This window comes from Catharus ustulatus, chromosome 28 (genome assembly GCF_009819885.2).
Source record: "Catharus ustulatus isolate bCatUst1 chromosome 28, bCatUst1.pri.v2, whole genome shotgun sequence".
Lineage (NCBI taxonomy): Eukaryota > Metazoa > Chordata > Aves > Passeriformes > Turdidae > Catharus > Catharus ustulatus.
Window position 1 is genome coordinate 5128163 of NC_046248.1, and position 16839 is coordinate 5145001.

General features: G+C 47.1%; 1 protein-coding gene across 1 annotated transcript in view; it reads left to right on the plus strand.

The window, feature by feature from the left end:
- The first annotated feature begins 3384 nt into the window (after positions 1-3384).
- SIK2 (salt inducible kinase 2) overlaps positions 3385-16839 on the plus strand; it is a 31306-nt gene continuing 17851 nt past the window's right edge. The window contains 6 exon segments of the mRNA XM_033081750.1: positions 3385-3543; positions 10942-11022; positions 11024-11073; positions 11709-11734; positions 11737-11757; positions 12958-13116. Of these exon segments, the coding sequence (XP_032937641.1) occupies positions 3394-3543; positions 10942-11022; positions 11024-11073; positions 11709-11734; positions 11737-11757; positions 12958-13116 (487 nt within the window). The 5' untranslated portion in view covers positions 3385-3393.

Genomic DNA, 16839 nt, shown 5'->3' on the forward strand with positions numbered 1-16839 from the left:
GGAAAATGAGGGGGGAAACTTGTGAGATGCTGGAGTTCAGCTGTGCAAAGCCAGATTTTGGCAGCCAGGTGTGTGATCTGATCTCTAGAGCTGCCTGTGGTGTTCTGGGAGGGATTAAGGCGAGGGAATTTTATAAATTATAATTTATAATTTTATAGATTTATAAATTCCCTCCTTTGGGGCATCCCAGCTGCGGGAGGATGTGCGGGAGCAGCGACCACACGAGGGCATGTGAGCTCCACAAAAATAAAAAACTGTGCTGGAAAATCAGGGATTCGGGAGGAGTTTGAATCCCGTTCCTTGGAGGGAGCAAAAACCATCAAACCATCAAAAACTGCGGGAAGCTGCTCCAAAAAGGAGGTTTTTTTGTTTATTTTTGGGGGTGCAGCTCCTCTAAGCCGTGTTTTTGTGAGCTGAATTTTCTGCTTTTCCACCAATTTTTCGTGGTGGGATATTTACAGTTTTCTCTTCCAAGCATCAAAATCTTCATCATTCATTTTGCACCGGGCAGGAAGCAAAGAAAAGTTTTAAGGCTAAAAGCTTCATTTGGGATGACATGACTCAGGAGTATTAGGTAACATTCTGCAAGGAAAAAAAATAAAAAATAAAAAGTAACTTCTGACACAGAGTTTGGATGGGAAGAAAAGGTGAAAGAGGAGTGAAATTTGGCAAGTGGCAGCTGGGGATGACACCATTTGCTATTCAAAGAGGGTTCTGGAAGGCTGGCTCACGTAGCCATCAATCACTGCAAGGGTGGATGTCTGACTAACCCGAGCCATCAGTTACTCACTGCCAGAACTTCTGCAGGGGATAAATAGAGCAGCAACAGCTCCCTGCTTCTCCATGGCAGCCCGAGCCAGCAGCGTCATCCCAAAATGTCACTCCTTGGAGGAATCTCATCAGCAGTGAAGGACAAGCATTAATTTCTGCACAGAGACCTTCAGTTCCCTCGGCAGAACACTCATCGCTGCCTGACACGCAACAAAAGGAACTTTCCTCGAGGATGAGGCAGCTTTAGGTGTAAAACCTGTCTAAAAAGGGAAAGAACGACAAAACTTTGTTCCTTTTTTCCTTCCACTCTTTTTATTTTTTAATTTTTTTTTTTTTTTTTTGGTGTCCAGGCTCTGTTTTGAGCTGTTTGTGTCCACCCTGTGTGTTCACAGAGCTGATTCAACAGGCACGTGTTGTGCCATCAGCTTTGGGACGGGCCTTGTTCAGTCAGGGGAACTCAGCAAAGATTCCAGAGGTGATTCCTGGCTCCCAAATGTCAGAGAGGTACCAGTGCTGCAGCCTGAGATGGAGGGACAGGCAATTTTAAAATGTAAGTGCACACCTAAAGCAGAACCAGTGGGCTTAGCACTGGAAAGGAAATCCAGCAGAAAGAGCTTCCAAATCTGCCTTTCCAAATGGGAGGGAAATAAAAAAATAATTCACTGAGAAAGGGCTTGCAAAAATCATCCTGCCCATCTGCATTGTGTGATCTGGAGTAACCTGGCCCCCTGGAAATGCTGCTGAGTGCCAGGGAGGGGGATTTCTGTCAGGAAACTGCATTTGGGATGTGCAGTCTGATCCAGCTGCAGAACATCTGGGGCTGGACTGACACCTGGGGCTGGAGAGACACACCTGGGGCTGGAGAGACACACCTGGGGTTGGACAGACACACCTGGGGCTGGACAGACACCTGGGGTTGGACAAACACCTGGGGCTGGACAGACACCTGGGGCTGCCTCACTGCTCTTCATCCAAACACGAGCTGGGCATGTTTAGCTTAGGGAAGGCTGTCAGGATGTCACCAAGGCACACAAACATCTCCAGGAGGGTCAGAGGATGGTGCCAGGCTCTGTTCAGTGCGACAGGATGAGGAGTAACAGCCATAAACTAAAAAAAAATCCAAGTTCCACCCCAACACGAGCCAGGACGTTCTGCCATGCAGGGTGCCACCGCTACCCAGGGGTGGCAGACACCCCAAAGCACCCTGTGCCACCTGCCCCAGGTGACCTTCCTGTGCAGGGGCACGGAGCTGGGCCATGCCAGCACCCAGGGCTCGCTCCGGTGCCCTCCCAGCACCGAGGGACACAGCGAGGGTCCTGTGGGTGTCCCCCGGGGCTGGTGGCACTGGCAGTGTCACAGTGAGGGTCCTGTGGGTGTCCCCCGGGGCTGGTGACATTGGCAATGTCACAGTGAGGGTCCTGTGGGTGTCCCCCGGGGCTGGTGGCACTGGCAGTGTCACAGCGAGGGTCCTGTGCGTGTCCCCCGGGGCTGGTGACAGTGGTGGCGATGGTGGCAGTGTCCCAGTGCGGATCCCACGGTGTTCCCCGAGGCTGGTGGGAATGTCCCCTGGGTCTGATGGCGATGTCCCCTGTGCCTGCAGTCGCTGCCCCTGCCCACAGCCCCGGCGGTGCCCAGCGAGCATGCCTGCATGTCCCCATGCCCCCATACACCATGTCCCAAGTCTCAATGTCCCCAGTGTCCCCATACTTCATATCCCCATGCCCCATGCCCCATGTCCCCAGCCCCACTGTCCTCATGCCCCATGTCCCCATGCCCCACTGTCCCCAATGTCTCCATACCCCCTGTCCCCAGCCCCACTGTCCCCATGTCCCATGCCCCATGTCCCCATGCCCCCTGTCCCCAACCCCACTGTCCCATGCCCCACTGTCCCATGTCCCCCTGCTCCCATATCCCCAATGTCCCCATGTCCTCATGCCCCATGCCCACTGGCCCCAGCCCCATGTCCCCATGCCCCACTGTCCCCATGTCCCCATGCCCCCTGTTCCCAGCCCCTGTCCCCATCCCCATGTCCCCCTGTCCCCAGCCCCATGCCCCACTGTCCCCATGTCCCCATGCCCCCTGTCCCCAGCCCCATGTCCCATGCCCCATGCCCCATGACCCCATACCCCCCAGCTCCTGTCCCCAGCCCCAGTCCCATGCCCCGTGCCCGTGCCCACTGTCCCCACACCCCATGCCCCCTGTCCCCAACCCCATGTCCCCATGCTCCTATACCCCCATGCTCCCATGCCCCCTGTCCCCAGCCCCATGTCCCCATGTCCCCATACCCCATGCCCCATGTCCCCCTGTCCCCATACCCCATGCCCCGTGTCCCCGCTGTCCCATGCCCCGTGTCCCCCTGTCCCCAGCCCCAGTGCCGTGCCCCGTGCCCCGTGCCCCCTGTCCCCGCTGTCCCATGCCCCCTGTCCCCATGCCCCCTGTCCCCAGCCCCCAGTGCCATGCCCCGTGCCCCGTGCCCCGTGCCCGTGCCGTTGCCATGGCGAGGCCCCGCCCGCGGTGACGCGCGCGGTGACGCCGGCGCTGGCGGAGGGGGCGGCCCGGCCCCGGGGGCGCCGCGCGGAGCCCGCAGAGCCGGAGCCGCCGCCGCCGCCCCCCGAGCCCAGCATGGTGATGGCCGAGCCCCGGCGGCCCCCGGCGCTGCTGCCCCGCGGGCTCGGGCCCGTCCGCGTCGGCTTCTACGACATCGAGGGCACGCTGGGCAAGGGCAACTTCGCCGTGGTGAAGCTGGCGAGGCACCGCATCACCCGCAGCGAGGTGGGCACGGCGCGGGGGGCGCGCCCGGGGGGCGGCGGGGCCGCGGGGCCGAGCCAGCTCCGCGCCGCTTTTGTCCCTTCCGGCACCTCCCGCGGGGACACGGCCGTGCCGGGGACACGGAGCAGCCCCGGCTGGGGGGGAGGTTCTGCCCGCATCCTGCTGGCAAGGGCAGGGGAACGCGGGCAAGGCCGCGGGGGGATGCCCGGGGATGTCACCGGCTGGATGTCACCCCCTGGGATGGCAGGCTAAAGGTGCCACCGGCGGGGTGGTGGCACCGCTGACCCCAGGGGGGTGGCACCGCTGAACCCAGGGTGGTGGCACCGGCGGGATGGTGACACTGCTGACCCCAGGGTGGTGGCACTGATGACCCCAGGGTAGTGGCACCGCCGGGATGGTGGCACCTCTGGCCCCAGGGTGGTGGCACTGATGACCCCCGGGTGGTGGCACTGATGACCCCAGGGTAGTGGCACCGCCGGGATGGTGGCATCACTGGCCCCAGGATGGTGGCACTGATGACCCCAGAGTGGTGGCACTGATGACCCCAGAGTGGTGGCACTGCTGACCCCAGGGTGGTGGCACCGCTGACCCCAGGGGGGTGGCACCGCTGACCCCAGGGTGGTGGCACCGCCGGGATGGTGGCACCGCTGTCCCCAGGGTGGTGGCACCACCGGGATGGTGGCACCGCTGACCCCCGGGTGGTGGCACCTCTTACCCCAGGATGGTGGCACTGCCTGGATGGTGGCACTGCCTGGATGGTGGCACCGCTGTCCCCAGGGTGGTGGCACCGCTGACCCTGGGGTGGTGGCACCGCTGTCCCCAGGGTGGTGGCACCCCCAGGATCACCCCGAGGATGCTCCGGTGCTGTTGGAGCAGCACTTTCTGCTCGCAGGGAACGCTCAAAGCTTTGCTGTGCCCGCCGCCGTGCCCTGGCTGTTCCAGGCTTTGCTGAGCTGGGTTTTCTCTGTTCCAGCAGAGCAACTTGTGTGTGCTGAATTCTTCAGCACAGCATCCTGCAAGTTCGCCAAATCCAACCATTTTTAGCCTCTTTGTTCGACCGCCCCCGGTGATTATTGTGAATACCTGGTGCTTTACCTAAAACAAAAATGATTGTCAGCCCGCCTGGGTAGAAATGCAGTCGTGTTCACTTTAAAAAAAGAAAAGAAGAAAAAAAAAGGAGGTATCTGATGAGAGTAATGGCTCTGAAGGATCAGCTTCCTCTTGTGTGTTGTTTGAGGTAGTTTTAGTTGCTACACCTAGAGGTGAGCTTTTTGTGAGCCTGGCTTCTGCTGCTTTCATTGCTGACTGAACAAGAGGTTCCTGCACTGCTCTGAGCCTGACAAAAGTCATTGAAATCCTGTCCCAAGTGCACACTGGAAAGGCCTGCAGCTCTTCACCACCCTGGGCTTGTATGGGAAAATCATTCCTTACAGAACAGGGAAAAATGCCCTGAAATCTGGAGCTCAGCTAAGCCTGGTTCTAACAGAGCTCTGTGATTGATGAGCTTTGCATCGCAGAGATTGAGAGAAAGTTCTGCTCTTGCCTTGTTTCTCAAGTTCAAAATAAACTCGGTTCTCTCTGAGCCCTGCCTTGCTCTTGCTGGAGAGCCAAGCAGTGCCAGTGTTCCCTTTCCAAGTTTGGTGCCATGTGCCAGAATTGCAAATGCTTCACTTGGAGATACTCGGTTGTCACTCAGTGCTCGTTTCCTTGGCAGGCTTTGGGATGGAGAGGAAAACTTTAATCTTCATTTTATTGTCGTTTTAGAAAGCGTGTTTGTTTAGCATTGTTCCAAATCACAAAGGTTACAGAAAACACTGAGCTTTAAAGCTGCCTGATTCCTGGATGTTCTTTCATCTGTGTCCTGAGGAATTGCTGAATTCTGTTAGTCTTGATTTTTATTTTGTTTTTAACCAGCTTTTCTGTCCAGCCTGCAGCCTTTTTATCTTCTGGGGGATTTTTACTGCAAATTTGCCTGTGCTGGAGGTTTTCTGTCAAGGTCTTTGATTCTTTTGAGTCAGCCCTGACTTCTGCAGTGAGAGATGCAAGAGTTTTTTTGTGGAACTGAATTGCTGAGTTGGTTGCTGGAAGTATTTACACAATCTTTGAGGAAGGGGAACCCTGTTAAGATCACTTCTGGTGATGTCAGAGGAAATTAATTCCAGCCAAATACTCTCTGGAATAAGCACTTCCAGTTTGGAGCAGCTCACCTGATTGTTGGATCCCTGAGCACACAGAGTGGAAATCCTGCTTGTTAATGACTCCAGACTGAAGGGTTTTCATATTTCAAGCTTGTTCTGAACTGTTGCTTCAGTTCCAGTGGAAGAATATTCAGGTTTTAGGTCCTGGAAGGGCTGTGCTGCAGGAGGATGCTGTGATGCTGCTGAGACTTGCTAAAAAAAACCTATTTTAAAAGGACTCCTTGTCAAAGTTTCTCCTGATTTGTGCCCTTCTAGCCCTGGCATTTTGAAATTGTGTTTTATATAATTTTGACCTTTAAAATACTTGCTTTTATTTAACACAACTCTGCCTAGCCAATAACCATCAAATTAAAAAAGATGGGCTCTTATTACCTGCAGCACTCATGGATTGTGTACAACCCCTTTTTATGGAAAGGCTACAGATGAGAAGATAAAATCGTTGCCATAAATTGTTAGAGGTGAGAATGGAATAAAACAAAAGTGAAGCAGGAGAACAACACAGAGTGGTGTGCAACAAAATCAGGAATTGCAACTTGAATTAATGCAACCCTAAAATTCTAAACAACCAAGCAGAAGGGAAAAATGGGAGGATTAACAAACATATGTTATATATATACAATATATATAGAATATATAGATATATATAAAAATATAGGTATAATGTATATAAATATATTACATATATATATAAATATAGTTATAATAGAGGTGCTGCTGACCCTTTTTTTCTGCCAGTCCACCCAGGGGGGCTGAACCCGACCTTTGCTTGGCTTGTTGGGTGTTTGGTGCCATTTGAGCGGAGGCCACGTGGCTTTTTGCTGCCACGCTCCTTTCTTTATCCTGCTGCCCAGAAATCCTGTGATCCCAGGGCAGCTCCTGCTAATGAGGCGTGGAAATGAGCAGAGATTTTCCTGGGGAGGAGGAGAGCAGAGAACAGAAATAATTGGAAGCGTGAAGCTGGAGGAGATGGAGATTTGCTTCCAGTGAATAGGATGGGGATGTAATCAGGGAAAGGTTTGGGATGGGTGTGGAATTAGGAATAGAAAAGCAGAGGAATTTGGGAGCACACCCCTAACCCCTTAATTAACCTTCCCTAAGGATTAATCCCCTCTGCTCGCTGCTCCCCAGGAGGAAATAAAACCTGGATGTCCCTGTGGATCCCAGATGTGTTTTCACCTGGCTGCTGCTAAAGAGAACTTGTATTTCTCTAGGGAAAAAATTATGAAAAATATCCCTCCAGCCCCTGATTTGATCTGTGGCACCAGTTCAGGTGTGCTCAGGTATTTGAATAACTGCAGCAGAGACAGCAGCTCCCTGTGCTACACAACAAATTAAGGAGTTTTTCCAGGCTGTTTTTCATTTTAATACATTTTATTCTATTTAAGAATGTACTGGGTTAACAAATCTGAATTTCTGTAACCTGCAGGGACAAAGCTCTGAATGTAAACTTGTAGCAGGAGGTTGTGTTGTGGTTTTGGTTTTTTTTTTTTGGGTGTTTTCTTTTTGCCTTTGTTTTTCCTTTCACGAACTAAATGAATAAAACAAAAACAATGCAAACTTTTCAGTTGGAGTAGCTGAGGAGCAGAACTTTCATCTTTTCTTGACAAGCATTTCATCCTCACTCCTGGCAGTTGCAATTCCCAGATGTCAGGGGAGGATTGAGCAACCTCCAGTTCCCTGGGCCTTCAGTGAAAGAGGGAAGGAAATAAGTGCAGTATTTTTAAACGAGAAGAACCATGAAAGCTGCAAAGATATCTTGGAAAGAAACTCCTTAAGCAGTGGCAGGGAGAGATCAGGGAACCCTTTTGGTTTTCCTTGTCAGGTGAAGGATTGTGCTGACATTATATAATTAAAATTTGGGATTTTTTTGGTCGTTTCGAGCTGTTGCCAGCAGTTGTTGGCAAGCTGCGTGTTTAGGAACAAAACACACTTTTCAGATAGGAAACTGCTCTGTGGCTTGAAGGAGCTTCTCCACCTCTAAGAATTACATCCCTTTTCCTGTCATCAAGACACAGCTGAGCTCATGGGCAAAAAGGAGCTGCTGAATTCCCTGCTCCTGCTCACACCCTTGGGAAGGACTTCGCTGGATTTAAGTATTTTCAAGTGGTTCTTCTCTAAAATCATCCCTGGGCCTGGCAAGATGAAGATGGAGAGTGAGCTGAGGTGTTTAATCTGCATTTGGAGTGGAGGAGCAGAGGTGGCAGCTGCTGCTGTGCTGCCTCTCCTAAAATATTTACATTTTATGGATGTATTTAATACCCACTTGGAGTTCTACAAGGCTTACAAAGAGCAAGGGGGTTTTTCCTTCAAGTAGGATTTTATTTTCTGTGCTCAACAGCAACTTTTTAATAGCCCCAAAAACTTCATGGTTTGATGGTTTGATGTAATGTGATGAGCTAAAAAATCCATTTAAACTGAAATCCAGCCTGTTCTCCATTAGTGTGGAGCTCAGGCTGTTCTTGCTCTGTGCTCAGATCTGTGCTGTGCTTGCACAGCAGGAATGTGTCCATGGAATGGGGCAGCTCAGGGATTCTGCTTTGGGGTTTTTGGAGCAGCACAAAATTCACCTTTAACTTGGGAACAGAGGCAGCAGGTGGTTTGCTTATTCCACAGTGCTCCAGCATATCCCACGTCACAGAAAACAGAATTTTTGGAGCCCCCAAGATGAGTGTTAACTGAAATAACAAAAGTTAATAATTGTATAATGTCAGGATTATCTGTGATAACTTGTGGCAGCATCCATCCCAACCCTTTCCAAGTGCTGTTTGTCATTTTGGGGATGTTTAGATGGAATCACTTCTGTGTTTCTCCCTGTCCCACATCTGCACTCCCCTTTTATTTGTATTTATCAAAAACTCTGCAGAGGGGATTTTCCTGGAGCCACTCTGCTCCAATCCTGGACTTGGTTTCCTTGCAGGAGGTTTTGGTTTCAGTCTTTCAGCGTTCTTGGAGGGTTGTTTTGTTTTAAAATGGGTGAGATGGGATAGGAAACTTCTGGAAAAGGGAAGAAAAGTAGGAAACTTTGGAACATGATTCCTGTTCTTGGCCAGCAAGGGCAGTGAGAGCTACAGGAGGATCTGCAGCCCAAATTTATATGGCCCATTCCTTTTTAAAATTACTTTATTAATGCTTCTTTTGTCCTCTAATCATGTTTCCTGGTTGGTGCTCAGGAAGGAAGAGCTGCTCGAGGATTTTAACCATGTAAAGATGCAAAAAGTGCACATTTTTTATTTCTATAAAATTATTTTTTAGGGGGCTGACATGATTAGAGGAACCACAAAGTGCAGCAGACACTTGTTATTAAAGAGTGGAAGGAAAAGGCCAAATGAGTTATCCAGGGGTTTCTAGGGAAAACAAAGTTTAAAAATTGATGGAATTTTTTTTCCCTAAGCTGAGAAATCCTTCAAAAAATTAACAACAACCAGCAGTTATTTGAGTGTGAACTCAAATTAGGGGAGAATGAAATATTTTGTGTGGGTTTTTTTCCCCTAAATCTGCATCAATGATTATTTTTTACTTGAGATAAAGTACAAGTTTGATGGAAGGAACAGGAATAAAAACAGGAGGTAACAAATAAGAGAAGGAGGAGGTGATCCATGCTGGATTTCCAAGTGTTTTAGAGCAGTCTCTTCATCATTTAAATTTTCAGAGAATGACCTGGAATTTTTCAGCTTTTGCCACTTTGAGCATCACAGTTCCCTCAAGTTTCTCAGCTCCATGATTTGAAGAAAAAAAAAGCTGTGGAATAACTCAGGGTTCATGTTGGAAATTCTGCAGGATGTGAACCTCCTCTGAATGGTTTTAATGCTGTATATGTCAGAATTGCTATATAAATTTGTATTAGGTTTGATAAAGCTGTTCTGTTCAATATTTTGGATGTTTAAAAAAAAAAATTCCACACCTCTTTTTGAAAAAAAAAAAAAACCAACTTTTTTTGTTTTGGGTAAAAGCACACCCTGCCACCTTCAAATCAACCCCAAATTTGCACAAATTTGAGATTTTAAATCACTGACAACAAGAATCTCATTTTCCTGGGGTCAGGGAAAGACGAGGAACTTTAAAGAGGGAAAATCAGAGTGACCTTGAAGTGAAGAAATAATGAATTCTGAATTCAGGTGGGCCCATAATCAGTGCTGGAGCAGATAATGAGGTTCACCTCCCGTGGGATTCTGTCTCCTGTGCTGCAGCTCCCCCATTTTCAATAATTTGTGAAATTCTGCCATAATTGGCAGCATTAGTGGCACTTTCATTGTTTGCTCCTGCTCCAGCATTAACAAAGTGAATAAACATTTCTATATTCAGCACTCCTTAGCATTTTCACCCTGGATTTTTCATTTTCTTTGTGGTTTCAATTTGAAATATCTTCTTTTTGGGGCTTTTTAACATCTGTGCTCGCCTTCCCTTTGCATTGATTGGCTGCAAACAATAAATAAAGCAGGGCCAGGATGTGTTTTGTGGCTAATTGAGATGTGTTCCCAAGGTTTGGTTGATAACTTTATCTGCAGGGTTTTTCTGAGCTGCAGATCCCCTTTTATAGCAGCAGATGAATTAATTAAACATGGCACAGCTGCAACTGCATGGATCCCCTAGCTTTGAGTGGAGCCAACAGTTTTTCTTTTAAAACATCCCTTTGTGGGACTCAGATTTGTCACCTTGACTCCAGAAATGAGCACCACTGAGATTTTAAAGAAGATTTTGGTCGTTGCAAATTGCTGATTTAAGAGCACTGGGCTTCCCTCACCTGTTCTGCAGCCTTCCATTCCATGGAAAATCTGCTTTTTTCTCATGAAAATCTGCTTTTTCCTAAGGGGAACCTACTTTTTCTCATGGAAAATGTGCTTTTTCTCATAGAAAAAACCTGTTTTGCACATTGAAAACCTGCTTTTCTACCTCATAGAAAGCCTGTTTTTCTCATGGAAAATCTGTTTTTTTTTCTAACTGAAAAACCTGCTTTTTCTCACTGAAAATCTGCTTTTCCTCTCGTGCTGATGTGGGTGAGAGCCCTGCATCCCCTTAGAGGGACCCCTGACATTTTTAATGCTGTCCTGCTGGATTTTTCCAGTCTGGAATTTGTATTTCAGAGCTCCCCAGAAAGCCCCCCAGTTACCTGGGGCTCATTATTCCCTTTCTAATGAGGGTTGAACTCACCAGGAGCACTCTGGGGGAGTTTTTAAATCTCATTTTTTTTGCTCTTGCTCTGCAGGTGGCAATAAAAATCATTGACAAATCTCAGCTGGATGCTGTGAATCTGGAGAAGATCTACAGGGAGGTGCAGATAATGAAGATTGCTCGACCACCCACACATCAATCAAACTCTACCAGTTTGTTTAGGAGGGTTTTTTTCACCATTTTTTCCCTCCTTTTTCCCCATTTTTCCCCTCTCTCAGTTCTGCTAAATAAAGATGAAGATCAAGTGAAGATCAGTTCAGCTTTTAAATTAATTTTATTCAAAAGAAGCATGGCACTTGATGTTTAAAATACTGATAAAATATTTTAGGAAAAGAAACTTGGTCTGGAAAATATTGCTGTACCAGGTAGAGAATGGAGCCTAAGGAGTTAAATTTGCAACTGCCTTGATAATATCTCCCCTGAGTTCCTTTCTGAATGAATGACCACCACACAAAAGTGGCAGAGGAGAGGCTGAGAATATTGAAATATCTGAATAAGATGAGCAGGATCACTTGGTGCTTGTGCAGTGCTCACTCCTTCAGTGGCTGCTTAAAAATGCAGTGGATAAATAATTTAATTTTAAAAATACCTTCAATTATCTCCCTGCTTTGCTGTTCTTTGGAGCAACCTCTTGGGTTATTTGTTTCATTATTTTGGTTTACCACACATTGCAAGATTGTGCCAGGCAGAGCTTTAGGAGAGAAAAATCAGGATTTTTTTGCATCCTTTGGGGTGGTTTTGCTGTTGCCCTCAAGCCCTCATGTGTGATTTCTGGCATCACCAGGGTGATGGGAGACCAAGAGCCATGCTGTACCTCGTGACAGAATTTGCAAAAATGGGGAGATTTTTGGTAAGCAGGAGAATATTTCCATGTTTCAGCTGAATGCACTCCTGCTCTCTGTGTCAGTAAGGATCTTTTGGGTCTGTTTATTTGAGGTTTAACTATTTTCTGTGCACCTGCAGAGTTAGCTTTTAGTTGGAAATTTGATTTTCTCTGTTCAGGTGGTTTCCACTGCCTCTTGTCCTTTTGCTGGCTTTGTCTTGGGACAAAAGTCCTGCTCTTTTGGCTGGGAATCTAATCACTTCTGACTTCTATTTTATTATAACAAATTTTAAAAAAACCTGAAAAACCTAACCCTGCTGTAGAAAAGTGTAGCCTGTTGCCACCAGGCTGAGATATAATTCACCAAATTTTGGGGATTTTCCTGGCTGTGCTTCTTTGCTCCAGAGCTCGTGGGGAAATATTCCAGATATTTCCAGCAGATCTGGCTGTTAAAAATGTTCAGGTGTTAAGATGTCAGTTTTGCTGCCTGCTGTCCAGCCTGATTTAAACCTGATTTGTGCTGATTTTATTTCCCAGGTTACCATAAATTCTGAAATAAAAATATTATAAAAATACTGACCTGGTAGCTATAAAGGAGCAGAGAAAAATTCTCTTAATTTTTAAATTTTTGGAGGGTAGGCTGGGAGATTGAGGCTGGAAAATGGTTGATTTTCCTTGTGCTAAGTTTTTTGGGGGAAATCATTAAATGGCTCAGCCTGATTTAAACCTGATTTTATTTCCCAGAGTACCATAAAATTTCTGAAATAAAAATACTGTAAAAAATACTGACCAGGTAGCTCCTAAAGAAGTATAAAAAAATTTACCTTAATTTTTTTAAGTTTTTTCCATTTTTTGAAGGATTTGGCCTGGGAAATGGAGGCTGGAAATTGGTTTGATTTTCCTTGTACTAAATTTTTGGGGGAAAATTAATTAAAGATCTCAGTGTTGCTGCCTGCTGCCCAGACCTAATTTAAACCAGATTTATGCCAGATTTTATTTCCAAGGTTACCCTAAGTTTCTGTAATGAAAAATACTGGACCAGGTAGCTCTAAAGGAGCTAGAAAAAAATTCCCTAATTTTTCCGTTTTTTCCATTTTTGGAGGATTGGCTGGGAAATGGAGGCTGAAAACTGGTTTGATTCTCCTCGTGCTAAGTTTTTGGGGGAAATCATTAAATGTCCACCCTGATTAAAGCAGATTTGTGCTGATCTATTTTTTTTTTTTTCAGATTACCTGGCCAGCCACGGGCGCCTGAGCGAGCCCGAGGCGCGGCGCAAGTTCTGGCAGATCCTGTCAGCAGTGGAATATTGCCATGGCAGGAAAATCGTGCACAGGGACCTCAAAGCTGAGAACCTCCTGCTGGACAACAACATGAACATCAAAATAGGCAGGTAATCCATGCAGCAACATCTGATTTTGATGTGTTTTTTAAATAAATATCCCCCCTCCAGTAATTTGGGATTCCTTTTGTGAATGTTTTATCAATTTATCCAATATTAATTTCCAGGAGAAAAAAAAAATAATTAACTTACAGACAATTTTTTTTTGTGGATGTCTTTAAAGCCTGCCAGATGTTTCAGGTTAAAACAGAGTTAATCAAATAACTTCTTTTAATGTTAAAAAAAACCCCTTCAGAAATGGAAGCTTATTGATTTTTTTTCCCTTCCTTTTTGCATGCATGATTTCACTTTAATTATAAATTTAGACACAGCAGATGTTGCTAGCAATAGAAATCATTTTCATTACAATTCCATGCTGACTTGAGCCCCAGAGAGGCTGAAATGGGGAAAACAGAGAATATCTTGATTTGGGGACTGTGAACTTCAGTAGCAGGGAGCAGGAAGGGAAGGCAGTGCTGGAAGCAGTGGAGGAAGGAGAAGGAATTTCCCTTTCTCAGGCTGAGAAAGGTGAGATGAGAAGACATTTCTGATCATTCCTGGATTGTTTTACCTTTCCATTTCCCTCCTGGCATTGCTGGAATGCCTGAAGGGGTCGTGGTGCCTCGTGGAGTTTCAGCAGTGCTGCCGTTTCTGGGGGTTTTTTTCCTCTCCTCATTTCTGGTCTCATACTTGAATTCACCTCCTGGCAATCAGAGACCTGGAGAATGAGATAATTTATTCACCAGGCCACTTTATACTGAATAAATCCTAAATGCACTCTGAGGTTGCAGGTCACCCCCTTGCTCTGAGGAGTTGAGCTGAAAAAGGGAATTTTCTGTGCTGCTCCATCTGGGATTTCTTCCCTGTTGCCCTCTGATCCCTCCCACATCCGTGTGATGTTTCAGAGTTTTTCCAGAGCTCCTCAGCTCCTGCATCCAGAGATTTTCCTGCAGGGATGCAAAACTCCCAAACCCTTCCCTCCAAAGCATTTCAGCAGAGCCCTGAGCTGGGAATTTCAGTTCTGGAGCAGTGCAGGGACCTCCAGTGAGAGCTGGAAAATGGGAGTGAGGAGATTCCATCAGCTCTGCCCTGCCCCAGCTGCTCTTCTGCTCCACTTCCTCCAGTGCACAAAGTTAATTACAGGTGGGCCTGCATGCAAATGAGCCCATTAATTGCTTCTTCTGTGGATGTTTATATTCAGTTTTTATCAGGTTCATAGGAGCTCCCTGTGTCCAGCCTGGCCTGCTCAAGGAGCTGGGGGAAAGTTCAGGCTGCTGCAAACTTGGTGATTTGTGCCCTCAGTTGTTGGATTTTTCACTGCAGAGGAGACATGACGAACTCCACGGGTTTATCTGGGATTTTTGGAGTTATCTGGTGCTGTGCAGATCTCGGGAACAGCCTCTTCCAGTCCTTCATCTTCTTCATGGCTCATTTATCAGGCTGGGGAAGGACAGAGGGCAGCCAGGATCCAGCTCTGCTAGCTGGGATTTTCCTCTGATTTCACTTCATGTTGGAATTACAAAAAACCAGCACAATACAGATGGAATTATTTTGATAAAGCTTTTCTTAACTTCCTGTGGGCCTCTTGGTTCATTCTGCTGCTTCCAGACTTTTATTGAAGCTTTTACTCTTCAAGAACACAACAGTTTTTATCAAATACATGCCCAAGAGTTCCCTCTGTATTTCAGCCACCAGGAGAATAAACTAACATTCAAAAACTTTCCAATATAAGATTTCCAGCTTTGATGGACTGCAATCCAATAGTTTGGTGTTAATTCTGCTCTAAAAGGACAGGACAGGCAGAGTTCATGGGATCTCCTCTCTCACTGGACAGCAAACAGGATGAGTGAAGAGCTTGAGGTGAGAGTTTGAAAGGTTTATTTTGTAGAAGATAAGAGGTGGTTGGGAGCAAAGCCCTCAAATTTTAGTGTGAGGAGCAAAACTGAAGGGATTGGTGGGATAAAATATTGAGAAGGGGCAAGGGGAGGAATTCATGGCAGGTTTAATGTGGAATTTGTGCTTAGTACTAGCAGGGCAAACCTGCCTTGGGTTCTTCCCAGAGTTAAGCTGGATTGGTTATTTCTCCTTTGGAATCCAAATCCTTTGGATTTGCTGCTTTTTAGGGCATCATTTGAGGGAATTTCAGCTTCCTCTGCTCTCACTGAGCACAGCCTTTGTGAGAAACCCAAATCCAGCTCAGAATGGGAGCCCAGCTCCTCTTTTTTTGTCCTTGCAGCCCCAGGTTGGGCTGCCTGCAGGAATGCTGGCATCCTGATGTTTGCAGCAGCCCAGGTAGGCCAGAGACTGTTATTTTGAAGGAGGCTGGAGCTGCTGCTGGCCAGGGAAATGTTCATTGACGTCAGGAGAGGCTGCTCAGCACTCAGCCCCTGAAGTGGGTCAGGTTTGTTTGCTGCCACTCTCATACCTTGCCTTTATCAGCACCTCTGTGCCATTATCTGCCAGGCTCACATTTCTCCTCCAACAAAAAGCTCCCTGTGGCTCTCTGCAGGGCAGGCAGATTGAGTTCTGCTGTCCTTTCAGGAGAATGGATTCATCAGAGCTCTGGAGCTGCTGCTTGGAGCCTTCTGGAGGTGCAAGGGAGAGGCTCTGGATGCTCAGCAGAAGCTGCAGCAGCTCTGGCAGGGAGCTCCCATTTCTCAGATTGCAAATGGGGCTGAAATCTCTCAGCCTGTTTCCATTTTTACTGGGGAGTAAAACAGATTCCATCGGCGTGGTGAGCGCTCCAAAAAAACGATACCTTCAAAATTCAGGATTATTCCAAAGGGGGTAATGAGATTGAGAAACCAAATACCACAACTGTGCAGAGCCAATATTTGCAGATTGCACAAACACAGAGTTTATTCAGCTGAACACAATGCTGCAAATGATGGGCTTCTCTTTTTTCGGGTTTTTTGTTGTGTTTTTTTAACGTGCAGATTCAGGGAAATGTTAAGATCACTCCATTATATAATCCCAGTCCTCTGGTAATGAGCCCAATTTGAGTCCTTTTAGGATTCTGTGGCTGGCATATGTTTAGTTTGGGTTTTTTTTTAGAGGCTGGCTCATTTTTTTCCCTCGAAACATCAGTGATGTTTCCTCTGGAATGAGACATTTCTGGGGTAGAATGACCACTGTGGGTCCAGGAATTGGCCATGGCACATCAGCAGTGGCACAAGAGGAGCAAGGTGAGAGGGGGAGAATGAGAAATTCATGATTGATTTGTGTTTAACTGAATCCTGGCCACTCCAAAAAGTGGGACAACTCAGTTGACAGTGCAGTAATTAAAAACTGAGGGAGCCCCATGGACTGAGCATCCAGGATCCTGCCTAAATCCGGATTTATTTTTTTTTTAAGGGTTTTCATGGATGCTGTCCATGCTGGAGTGCTTTCCCAGCCATTTGTGGGGGAGGAAGAATGGGAACAAAAAGGGGTGACCACAAGAAGTTGTGCACCCTAACAAATAACTCTGATCTCCCCCACCCAGGGAATTATTTTGTCCCAACAACAGAACAGAAGTGGATTTTTTGAAGCTGAGAGCCAGTTGCTGACATACAGAGCCCTGGTTTTAATTCCTGTATTACATGAACCAGCCCAGTGCCTGTCAGGAGGTGCCTGGCAGTGCTTTGTGTTGTCACTGTGTGCTGAAATCCAGAACTGAAGGATTCTGGTGTTCCACTGGTGATAAAAAGGGAATTAGATCAAGTTTTAGAAGTGCAGGTCCAAGGCAGAAT